This window comes from Calonectris borealis, chromosome 18 (assembly GCF_964195595.1).
Source record: "Calonectris borealis chromosome 18, bCalBor7.hap1.2, whole genome shotgun sequence".
NCBI lineage: Eukaryota > Metazoa > Chordata > Aves > Procellariiformes > Procellariidae > Calonectris > Calonectris borealis.
This window is the reverse complement of record NC_134329.1, coordinates 8,691,670-8,704,603: the sequence shown is the minus strand read 5'-3', so window position 1 is coordinate 8,704,603 and position 12,934 is coordinate 8,691,670. Positions and strand designations below refer to the sequence as shown.

The 12,934-nt window shown below is 36.1% G+C and overlaps 1 protein-coding gene across 2 annotated transcripts in view; it reads right to left on the bottom strand.

The window, feature by feature from the left end:
- Positions 1 to 12,934, bottom strand: part of IFT81 (intraflagellar transport 81) — a 42,959-nt gene that overhangs the window by 16,439 nt on the left and 13,586 nt on the right. For both annotated transcript variants that reach the window (XM_075167739.1, XM_075167740.1), the window contains exons 8-10: positions 10,261 to 10,424; positions 7,480 to 7,575; positions 5,341 to 5,487 (exon numbers count right to left, since the gene is read on the bottom strand). In XM_075167739.1, the coding sequence (XP_075023840.1) occupies positions 5,341 to 5,487; positions 7,480 to 7,575; positions 10,261 to 10,424 (407 nt within the window). The remainder of the gene's footprint in view (positions 1 to 5,340; positions 5,488 to 7,479; positions 7,576 to 10,260; positions 10,425 to 12,934) is intronic.

The window sequence follows — 12,934 nt, the reverse complement described above, 5'->3', positions numbered from 1 at the left end:
ACAGGACTTTGATCTCTCATATAATGTCCTGCAGCATGCAGGTATCTAGCACCCCTGGGCAGATTTCCTGTATTATGGTCCATTCTTATTGAAAGAATCCAGCAATGCTAGTACTCTATGCTTCTCCACTTACTACAATCTGAAAGTGATTGCTATCAACAGATTAAGTCTTACCACACTTTTGTGAAGTAATTAAGTATTACGACAACTCTAAATTCAACATACAACAAATGCGAATCACGGCTATTCTAAATTCCTTCTCCAGGACCAGACAGAGTCTGGCGGGTTACCCCCCTCCAGGAAAGAACATAAGCGTGTTGACCACATGCTTCACTGCATTGCTGAACTGGGATCACAGCCCAGCTCCTCTAACGCTTAGTCTTACGCTTTCACTATAAGCCCATCATTTCGCCTCCTTAAAACTAACATTTGCCCCATGTGAAGTTTTCACAAGGTTCTTATTCCAAATTTATCATTAAAAGAGAAAATGGGTAAGTCTGTTTTCAGAAAAGAACAAATCCCAAATTAATCCCTCACTTTTGAGTCAATCTTTAAAAACAGTATTTTCTGGATTATGTACCAATTTGATTGTGTTATAGTAATTGAAATATTCTTCATACAAAAGTACTACAGAAGATGAAGTATTAATAGTAAAAAAAAAAAGATTTCTTTCTGAAATGCATAATCTAAACAAGGTTCCAAATAAACAGTTTTGTTAATAACATTTGCATAAGCACAATAATCGCAGAAAATTTTAGCTGACTATCTCTGTTTTTATTAAGAATTGAGGAACAGATGTTTTCATTTTCTAACTAGACCAATTAACGGGATACAGACTGTCCCAAGTATTAAAATTCAGTTAGGAAAAGTTCCTATCATGACAGATTTTCAGCATTTTTTCCTAAGAGGCTCTAAATTTAAGCTAGTACAGCCACTGTTGGATATAGTTAATAACTCATACACAGAAGGACAAAATTCTAAAAGAAACGAGCAGTACTACCTCAATCTATTAAAATGAAAGTATCCTACAGCTTGCTCATTAGATAGATCAGGAAAATTCTTCATTAGCATTAAGTAGGACACCTCTTCTAGGAGTGCTTGCTTCTGGTCAAGAAAGAAGTATTAAAGTAGCCATTACTAATAATTTGGATCAATCAGAATATTTTTAATGAAAAACCATTTTCAGTTACCACTGAAAATGCACAGATCAATAAAATTGATGATTTATTCATGCCAGTGGGTGCTGAAAGAGCATTCAGTTCGGTGCAGATTTGTCTGAATCACTGCATAATTTGGCTGAAATGGTGGTTAACTTCTTACAGCAAAAAGCTTCCGGCTCCTGTAAGAATCCTAAAGATTTGCCACTTTTGTTCTCACAACTTGACTACCAGCTACTCTCCTATTTTCATGTGTAAGGAGCCTTTGACACACAGGAATATAACTGTACCTAGAACCTTAGTGAAAAGCTAAAAGGAAGATAGCAAACTGACAGGATAATATATCCTGGGTCCTGGCTTAAACGATTTAATGTTCGAGTCGTGAGCTCCTTTATCGCTACTTTCTTAAAATCCCTCCACCTAGTTTGGACCTAGATAACTGTTTCTGGTGGATTCAGATGGACCCGACAGTTTAGAGGAAAAGTGACAAGATCTATGGTCCAAGACTGACTGTTTTCTCTGTTTGCAAATTGAAACATTTTTATATTGTTTTACCAGGGGGCAGGTAGGCACGGATGAGCACTTGTACGAAAAAAATTAAAATCCTTATGTAAATGAATATGCCAACCTCGCATATCTGTTAACAAACTGACAGGACTTTATATGCCGCATTCTCAAAAACATATTCATTTCAACTACCGTAGCTAAGCACAGCTATGATACTATTCTATTCTGATACCTTGGGAAAGTCTAGGTTCTTGGGGCCTATGCTGAACTCTGAAAAGCACAATGCGTTGTGTAAAGAGCTAAAAATATCACAGCTTTACCTAGGATCACTTGTAATTGAACCATCTAGCCTTCTAAGTGTCAACATTTGATTCCCTAATTTTCAGGATCTGACAGCTGCAGCTAGGAACCTGCCAACTTTGCCCCATGCTCATTGTACTTTGTTTGAAGTACTTAAAAGATTTCATAATCCCTGAAGCAGACAATTTATTCCTACTTTTTTGTGCTTGATATAAATGAGTTGGTTATTCCCTGCTGTTTCTTCTAAGTTCTATCTAGCGGTACAACTTCTCCAACCAACTGGAATGCTGTAACATTCCTTTTTATGATTACAGAAGAAAGCAAAACACTAGCACCTAAAAACATAAGCCAGGATTGACCTTTTAGTGAATGAAGTGCTAAGAAGACCTCAAATGGAGATCCAAATACTGGTATGGGAGCACAAGCCAGGAAGGCACTGATTCTTCGATTGCCAAGTCTTGCGAGTGCCATGATATAAGAGGATACAGCAAAGTGAGACAAGGAGAAGATGAGAAATACTGGGTATAGGAGAAAAATAATTCTTTGATTGAACCGTAGCATTTAGAGGGGTTAAACATGGCAGGATTAAAAGCTCAATTTAAACTTAAGACAGCAAAACTATTTGATAAAAACCCTCTTTCTTCCTCTTTGAAAATGGAGGAACTAAATGTAAAATGTGTGTGACTGCAACAAGAAAGCACAAGGAAGCTCTTGATTGTCAGAGAGTGCAAAGTGAAGGTTGAATGTACAACCTCTTTCTGTCCCCATTGAACGTCTGTATTGCAACAGTGACTCACCACTACTACATTAATCAAGATTTCCTTCCGTATTGGCTCAAAGCTGGAGTAACAGAGCACTGAATCAGAAAATACAAATTTAGAAGCGTAACATACCAGAAACAAATCTATAGCAAAAGGTTGTCTGGTGAGTGATGAACCGAGACTTTTACTGATGAGAGATAACCTGTTCACTTCACTTTTGCTTCATCACCTCTTCCCTGCCAACTTACTTATCTCATCTATCAGTCCTGTCTTCTCACAACCTAGACTCTAAAGCAGGACTGTTTCTATAATATGCATTTGCAATGTACTTTGAGATACGAAGACTATAGTACCAAGGTCCTATGCAGCATTTTTGGCAGCAGACATTTACAAAAGAATTAAATATCACTGTCTCCATTTTCCAGATGAGAAAACTGCGACCTCTGAAAAAGAAGCTAAAAAAATCACCAAGAATTCAAATTCTTTCCTAGTTTTTAGCCATAGGAAAGACACTTTTTACTGCTTTACACTGGTGCCCCTGAGTACCACTACAGTATACCTAATGCAGTAATAAACAAGAACAGGACACGGATTGTCTAACACTGGCTTCCTTGGGCCAATGTGCAGAACGCATTTTACAAAATAGGAAATGCTTCTTACGAAAAGACAAACACTTCTTATTTTAAGCTGATGGTTTTGTCCAAAGTGCTCAGTCATTTATTCTTCACGCCTCAAAATGAAGACTTGAAAAGATTTAAAAAGTTAAAAGCAGAACATACTTTAACAAAAGGAATGCAGGTTATGTTCAAAACAGGTCTTGTCTTTTTTTTGTCTTGAGCCTCTTCCTTGTGTAAGACAATTAACTCAAAGTTTTCGTTATTAAGCCTCTGATGAGGTTCTGTAACCATGTTTCCCTCCTACACTGCTCTTCTTGAATTACTATGGATCAGATTATGTTGTCCCCCTCAAGAACAGGCACAACATGAATTATTTCTTACCTTACAGTGCATTTACAGATAATGTAAAACATATGTTGCTGTCCTGGTAATGCATTCTTCTTGATTAATTAAACACTTCTTTCCCATCATATGTCATGAAAGACAGATTGTCTGCTTTCTGTTTTTATTTTTACTTAAAAAGTTGTCAAAGACTTTAGCAACATGCCCACTGGGGTTGAAAACCTTGTCGTGGAGAGAAATCTAATGCAGTGGGCTGCTTATTATTGCTACCTATGGAACACCTATGGAATGTGTGTAGTATGTTATGGTAAGAGAAATCAACATCTTAATTCTTCAAAGTCTCTGTGCCTTTGCTTCCACCTGTAGTTTTCATCTTGATTTACAGAAGGGGAGAAAGGCAAGAAGGCACAAGTGAAATATGCATATTACATATTACACAGGAAGCCTTTATGCATGAGTGTACACATACACATTTCCATACTTGATTCACTCTTTAAAACTCCTTTAAAAGAAAACCAATGTTTGTGGAGCAAGCATGTCCTATGGGATCAGGAAGGGAGTTCCTTCTACAAAGGGCGTTCCCTGTATTGAGTAGTATGTAAAAAAAGCACAGAAACAGACAAAGAAAAAGAAAGCAAAGAGTGTTACTCTTGATAAATGATGGCAGTGCAAATTAACGCAATATGGAGGGAATGAAAAAATATATTAATTCAGAGAATGATGCAGCTAAAATACTCTCTGCTTTAGTGATTCTGACTGTTAGTACACTTAGCAGGCTTTTCCCAAGCTGAGGAAAATTATTGTCTTAAGAAAAGTCAACTCATTTTGCTGACAAACCACTACCCAGCTGCAGCAGTCATATTCTATGCAAACTTTTGAAGTAGAAAAAGCTGCTTTGATAAGTACAGCTTCAAATATAACTTTGCCTGAGCTACGCTGATTGTGCTAATCAAAGTCTGTACTGCAGATAAACTTCAGGAGGATCTGAGAAATTTTTTTTTAAGTAAAAACTTTTGTGGGTAATAAATACAACAGAACTAACTGCATTTCTGATAATTGCTGGTATTATGCTTTACGATCATATATCATATAGGGAACACAGATTTTTATTATACCTCAAATAATAAAATTTATCTACATGACTTATCACTTGAACTCCTAATCCCTTCATTAGTCTTCTTGACTTTTATAATTAGTTATTTACCATGATACCATTATGATGATATTGACATTATTTTGACTCAGAGTCTGGAATGATAAGACAGCCCAACATCAAGTCCTCATATACCCTTCAATCTATTAGATACAATATGAATAATGAAATTAATAATTTGAAAATAGCTACAAATCAAGTACTCCTGCAGTATAAATATTGGAAAGCATTTGAAAGCCTTCTACTATCTGCACATTAAAAAAAAAAGTCTTCAAATATATTAATTTTGGAATTTGATGACAAAAAAATGTGCACTAAAAAAAACGGAGGCCAATCTGTTGCAATGCTGAGGCCACATAGTTTGACAACATACTATAAAAATGGATAAGATACCGCAGAAGCAGTTATTGCAATGTAAAGTTAAAAGGAAATCATGAGTTAACAAAAATGGATCCATCTCTTACAAATTTCCTCTTCCTTATATCCACTGTTACATTGCATACCTCATCCCCTTTCAGAACTTCAGAGCCTTCTAACTCATGGGCCTGACTGGTCTTCTGTAGCATCTGCCTTTCGGTGCTGGACATCTCTTCCTTCGCAGCCTGAAGTTCTTCTGCCTTGGCTTCCTTTTTCCGGGAAATTATAGATGCCTGCATGGTCATTAAAAATGGACAAGCATATGGACAAGTAAAGTAAAAATTGCCTTGTTTAATCATTAGTAAAATGTAATCCATTAAATTTCAGGCATTGCATCACTGAAACCACATTTTAACTGTCAGAAACTGATTTTCATTAGGAAATCTGAGCATGTCTCTTTGCAAAGAAGAAAGCATTGATTACGCATTATATACAGTGGGTTAAACCACAACTTCATTGAAATTGAGTGCAGACTTCAACTTTCTTCAGTACGGCTGAGATTTCAAGCATTCCCTTTTCTCCCAGATTCATGTTGATATATTTTACATTTTACATTTACATTTCTTCACCTCATTTTTTCATTTTCATTGAAGAAAAAGGTAGGCATTTTAGCTGCTCCATTTCTTCTACTTAGTCCCTTTTTGTGCATATGTAAGATACACCAACATGGCTTAACTGGAAAGTAATCCAAGATTTCACAAATGTCATAATACAGATTTTTATAACTCCAACCTACTCCAGCCTACAGAAATATGTTATACTAGCAGCAGAACCGAGCCACTAAATCTTGGCAAATAGCTAGAAGACGATGAATAAAGCAATACAGTACAGAAATAGTGTAGATTAGATGATTCTTCTTTTTTTTTTTTTGAGTCTAGAAGATAAAGCATTTAAAAAATAATATTTTATACAAGGCAGAATATTTAAGAGTACCTAACATTTGACCAGAAGCTAACAGATTTGGGAACATAAGTATACATTAGTTTAGGGGGAAAAAAAGCATTTTAATCTTGCCAAAGTATATTATTTGAAAATATTTTAAAATAACACAATACATTAATTTAGATGCATGCGCATGAATTTGGAGGCATGGTTGGTTTCTTCATATGAAAGGCAAAACTTAAGAAAAAATGAAGCAAAATACACACTGACTAGGTTAAAACGACCAGCTTTATTTCTAAAAATATATCTAACAGAATTCTGCTGGGGTAGTATCTCAGCTCTTTGCTTCATGAGATATCTGCAGTGACAAATTGTGGTACAATATATATGATTATTTTGTGAAACAGAAGCCAGTCCCTAGCAGAACAAAGCAAAGACCACCACATGCTTTCAACTCACAGCAGCAACCTGAACCCCTGGAGCGGTTCCTCCATTGAACATAATTATATCACAAGCCAGTTGGTCTTTGGTACCAGCACATGACGTAGCAGGCTTTTCTTTCAGGAAGAAGAGCATCTCTTACAGAACAAAATGGTGCGTTTGTAATTGAACTGCAGTATACATTTTATCACAGTTTTTTTCCTCCCACTGATACATTTTACTTAAGCCTTTTTATTTTTCAAACCGTCACCATAAGCATCATCATGAAAATCTTCAATAAAATCAGCAGCGGTACAGACTGCCTGAAAAAGAAATCACTTACATTTCTGCATAAGCTCTGAAAATCTCAGAGTTCATAAATCCTTTTTATAACTTGTGAATTTACTAAGACTAGACCAGACAGCCTATTTTATAGAAAGACTATTTTATAGCCTTAGATGAAAAATCAAAGAATACCTTCTTAATAGATGTAAGGGGAAAAATGGCATGTGGTCAAACACAAGCAAGGGATATAACTGAAAGCAAGCCTTGCATCCAGGTCTGACTGCAGCAGTCAGCCCACATGCGGCCTTTTAAGAATCTGTCCACAGCTGGAGCTTTACCAAAATAGCTCCTCCAAAATGATCCTTCCAGAATTACTGCGATAGAGCTGAAGGGCAATACCTAACAGCTTAAGGACAGCAGTCAATACAAACTCACTAACATGACTGAAAGCAATTGTCTGACTCAGCCCTAAACATACGTATGTTCAACAGCTATTTATTTTCTTTTTGTCCTCCATTATTATGTACTTCTACTGATTTATGCTAAATAAATTAAAAGAAAAAAATCAGTATGTAAAACCATCAGTGACTGAAATTGCTCTACTGCTGCTGCTTAAAAAATGTTTTGTTCCTTCTTACCTGTTGGCGATACATGGAAAATTTACTATCAATTGGCTCATACTTCATCATTCTTTTCTCAATAAGCTGATTCATTTGTGCGTTTACTTCATTTATCTGCAAGACAGAGTAGAAAACTAAGGAAATGGAGCTTCATTTCTCTGTCTTCTCCAAGAATTAAATGCTTTGCAAACCAGATTTACAATCCAGCTAGTTCCATTTTTAAAACAGAGAAACAAACCCAAAAACCTCAATGAGTCATTAAGTATTGGCCAGGAAGAGGCTATGTTTTTGTATTTCCAGTTCTGTGCCTTTATGATAAGACAGAAGCATGATGTTGGCCTTGAAAGTGAAGTAAACTGCTATACGTGAAGAGCAAATTCATGTGAATTGGTACAGAAAAAAGACTGATGTTGTCACATCCTGTGTGAAAAATGTAATTTTATCAGTATTAACTAAAATACCTTTTCACTCAACCATTTATCAGAAGTTTAAAGGAGAGCAAATAAAGACTAAGGGATACCAAATTTCATCAATACTTTGAAGAGTCACAGACCGTCAATTCCAGCTCTACGGTATCTTCTTTCTTCTGCCACAAAATGCACTTGTTTGTCCATAGTCTCAAATTGTCGATCTTCATTCTAGCTGAAGCTTTAGAGCCTACTGCATCTGGAAACTCATAAACAGCCACACCAGTGTACTGATTGCAGCTTTTCCAGTCCTGACTTAATGCTATGCTGGGACTCTCATCAGCCATGGAAACCACAGCCCTAGCAACCTTCCTTTAATTCTCTGCTAACTAGATGAGTGCTGATAAGCAAGCAGTGTAAATATGTGCTGAAATCCAATGAAGTCAAAATGTAACGCAGGTACAGTGCTGGGCATTACTCTAACATTTCTATGAGCAATATCCGTGTACTTTGAAAGCTAAGTATTTTAAATAAAGTGCTCAATAGGACTAAAAATACTCCAACACCTGGAAAAAAAAAATCTCCTGTGAATTCTATTCCTTTACAAAAGCTAGAACAGGCTGAATTTGAAGACAGCGTAAGAATTCCCTTCTGTGAATAAATTCCTGTTTTATATATTATAAAATGCACGATAGTAACATGCTTAGTGCAATTCAGCTCCTTTTTAAGACACTGAGATAATAGAAGGCTGACTTTGAAAAAAAATGCTGTCTAAGGCCATGCTGTGATAACAGCCAAGCATATGACATGTTTTTATTACCTATTAAGAAGAACATACTTCCAAAATATAACAAATTAAAAGGTTACCTCATGGAGAAAGAGGAAAAAAAAACTTGAAGCTTTTAAAGATATTGCCAAAAACCCAACAATACTCTTGGAAAAGAAAGGTGCAAAACAGGGCTTCAACTATGCCTAAAAGAAATAACTGCAACCACGAATATTGTTTTGATTATAAGAAGTAAACTAGGAAAGCAGAGGCTGAATCACAGAGCTAGTTTAATATTTCAGACCAAATCCACAGTTTAATAATGCTGTCATCCTTAAAAGTATAATGATCAGGACCCAAAACGGCATTGGGCTGTCACTGATTTTACTTTTACAAAAACTAGTCTTAACCTTAAAATAGAATGTAGTCTTGATGACATTTGACTGCTGATTCTCGTCTGATCCAAAAAACCTGTAGGCATTTCTTCATTACATTACTTTAGCATGTTCTGTGTGTGAATGCACAGGCTACTGTCATATTGATGTAGTTACTGAACCTCTCTCTGCTTCAAGACACAAGAAGAATGGTGGATGGCAGCCCTCAGGCCCATGGGTAAATCATTCTCTGATCTATTACAAATACTCTGTTTCCTCAATATCTGTATTTCACAGCAAAGCCTGAGAGTTGGAGATCCTAGGAATATTAAAAACTAACTGGTAAGAGAAGGAGAAGACATTTAGACTGAAGAGTGTACCTAGAAGTATGTAGGAGTAGTCTTCCTACCCTAGCTAACATTGTTGTAAATTTTCATCATCATCAATAGAAATACTAATAATTAGCATTCCTCTAAATTCTTCTACAACATAATATTACATATTTAATCTTTCATTTAGGATTATGCAAATATGAAAACTTCATTGAGTGAAATATATAAATGTACTTCCGTGGCAACAAAACCCTCTGCACATTTTGGATATATACTACAGATAAGGATTTTTGCTCATTCTAACACCATTTGCTTTTAACTTTTGAAAAAGTCTGGAAAGGTAAATCAAGCATTTGATCCCCAAATTTCCTTTGGTCTTACCAACTAAAACAAACGATACAGACCTATTCCAAACACTAAAAAGTTCTCCACCATTGCACATGGATTAAGACATAATATTGCTGAAGGTGTATCACTCAGAGAATGTTGTTCACCACTCCATAAACACTCTCTATATGTTGGTATAAACTCCCGTGATGTCAGTGAGAGTTTAAAACAAGTGAAAACTGAAGAGAAGAAAAATCAAACCTTTAGTGCTAAATTAACATCTCTGCTCATACCATTGCAAACTGCGAACACAATTTTCTAAATAGCATTTAAGGATAGGGTTAGGTTTGGGGGTTGTTTTGGGTTTTTGTTTGTTTGGTTTTGTTTGTTTTGTGTTTTTTTTTTTTTAAACTTATCTAAGAGTTTGCATTTAGTGATTAACACAGCTTCTTTTCTTTTACAACTGAAGGGATGTTCCTTTGGGAATGAAACATCTTCTTAAGGATATAAAGTAGGAATAAGAAAACTACAGTGTACAAGAACCTTAGGCTATGCTACGGAACACAAATGAAGTGTGACTTTGGTCAACTTACCTTGATTTCAAGTACATTGAGATCAGACTGACTCATAGCTGGCTCTGCAATCACCTTTTGTAAGAAATATGCTGAATTCTTCTTACTTGCAAGCTCTCTAGGTATTTTTTCAGTAACCAGGTATGAATTGAAATTTATCTCCTCTTCTAGTTTCTTCATTAAACCTTAAAAACAAATTAAATCAGTGTGTGTCTATAAAAGTAATGTAGCGGATAATTAAGTTTGATTTCACCAACACATTATTTAGCAGCAGATTACAATAACAAGAGCAAACATTTGAGTCTTCTTTTCAACGCTCAAAGATTTAGATTTTTAATCTGGATGTTAAACAATAATATGTATTATTATCCATCTGTATCTCTAACATATAGCTATTAACTCCTTGACAGATTCTTTTCATCAATAAACAAGTAAAACCCTTCTTACATGAAGCTCTAGCTGAATCAGATGCAAAATTCAACATGCAGCATTGGTACAGAAAGCCATAAACCCCATGTGTGTCTTACACCCTGATATTGGAGTCTATGTTCCTTTTTTTGTGTTGCGAATTACATTCTTCTGAAATTTTAAAAGTTAAGAGCTAGACTTTGGCTGCTGATGCACATGCAAGATGAGTGGCAGCAAAGCATGTCACAGCTATGCTGACTTGCTCAGAGCTGTTTTGGAGCTTGTATCCCTTGGAACTTCCCTGGCTGGAGCAGTGCAGCATCCTGAAGTTGGCCCTACTCACAGATTGCTTAAGTCATTGTTTCGTGTGAATTACTTCATCCACAGACAGACGTTATCTCTGTGTTAATCCTTTATCTGTACAAAGGTCATAATTTGGCCTAGCTCATGCATAAATTTGTTATATCCTTGGAAATTCTCCCTTAAAATAAAAGCTTAATCTCGCATCTAAAAAGGCCTTAAAATGAGCAGAATTTAATGTCTATCTACTTTAAGGGTCTGGAACACTTATAAATTGCCTCTCTGTAAATAGCAGGCTATTTTTTCTTGTAAGAACAAGCGTTTAATATCAGAACAGTATATAGACTGAGAATGCTGAAAATAATAGTAAAATAGAAAAAAACAAGAAAGAATTCCTGAGTAATGCCAAAAATTCTGTTGAGAAAAGCAACCCTATTTATAAGTTTTGCTCTACACAAGCCTGATGCACACTGCATGTTACCATGCTTATGATGACTTGGCTCTTGCTAGGGAGAGTAATTTAGCCTCCTTAACAGTTAATTTATAAATAAACACAGGTACATACAGATAAGAATAATTCACAGTTAGAAAAATATGACAGAATAAAATAAAGCATCTATTTAAATTACATTACACAGTCTTCTGCTAACAACAGGCAGTTTAGTGCAATTACTCCTCCGAGACACCTGTGCCAAGGACTACAGTAAGATTTGGAAGTTATATGTCAGATGAGAGTGGGAATAGGTATTTCAGAATATTTTTCATGATCTAGATGACTAAAAGGTAAGTATCTTAGGTACTTTTTAAAACTACTTGCTAGGGTTGGGTTTGGTTTTTTTTGGGGGGGTGTGTGGTTCTCTCCATATTTGGGAGAATATGGAATTGCCATGAAGTGCCAAGAAAAACAAGAAATTCACAATCTCTGTCTCTTCCATATACTGTACAAGCAGAGAAAAGCTTGAGTACAGAGATAAAACAGTACAGCTGATGTTGCTGAAACAGAGATGGGAAAGGATGTAGGTGAAAGCAGAGTTTTTGGTTCTCGGGCTAAAAAGCCTGCTGACCGTATCACTGACTGACAAAAGGAGAAGGTCAGAGCAAAGTGAAATACAAGCCTAGGAAAAGGGGCTCCTGTTCTTCTGCCGCTATTTACCTCTAGAAACACCGTACTGATAGATCCTCCTCACCCTCTGCTCTCAGCTCAGACTGAAAGGAAAGCTACTTGGTTTAGCTGCCAGAGAGGAAATAAGCCATTAGTCCTAGAGAAAGCCTCAAGAACTAGAAGAAAGAAAACAGACCCTGGGGAAAGCAGTGTTGCTAACAAAGTCAAGTCAACACACCCTAAAAATGAGTGGGAATTCCTCTTTTCCAGCAATTTAGGTTATTGATTTCTGTGTTTATGAAAAGCAATACCACCACACGATCTTTTCCCCTTCGTGGAAAGGCCATTTATCTTGTGCAAAACAAACAGCATCAATACTGGTTTCAGAATGGTAAGCGGCATTACTCTATGTATGCAATAGCCATTATGTGCTTGGCACCACAGCTATACCCCGAGAAACACACTTGGACTCACTGAGAGAGAATTCCCACTTCTTCCTTCCAGAACAACTTGACTCCAGTCTTCCTCAGCCCATGACAGAGCTGGGCAGGAGGGACCACATCTTAATGTCTCACTAGAAATCTACCACCTCTGTAAATGCAGCAAAGCTTCCCACGTACACTGTGAGCTGAATTATCACCTCAGAACTGATGAGGAACACAGCTCCCAATTTGATATTTATAACTGAGATCTTTGGTGTGGAAATCAAAATGATATCAATTAAATTATTCTTATATTAAATATTAATATTTTTATTTAATCAAACTAATTTCTTGCTTTCCTCTTGGTAGCAAAAAAAAATCTGCATATATAGCCTATACTTTATTTCTTGTACTACTCCAGTTTTCTCATAAAAATGTACATGCCTAAATAATTTATTGTAGA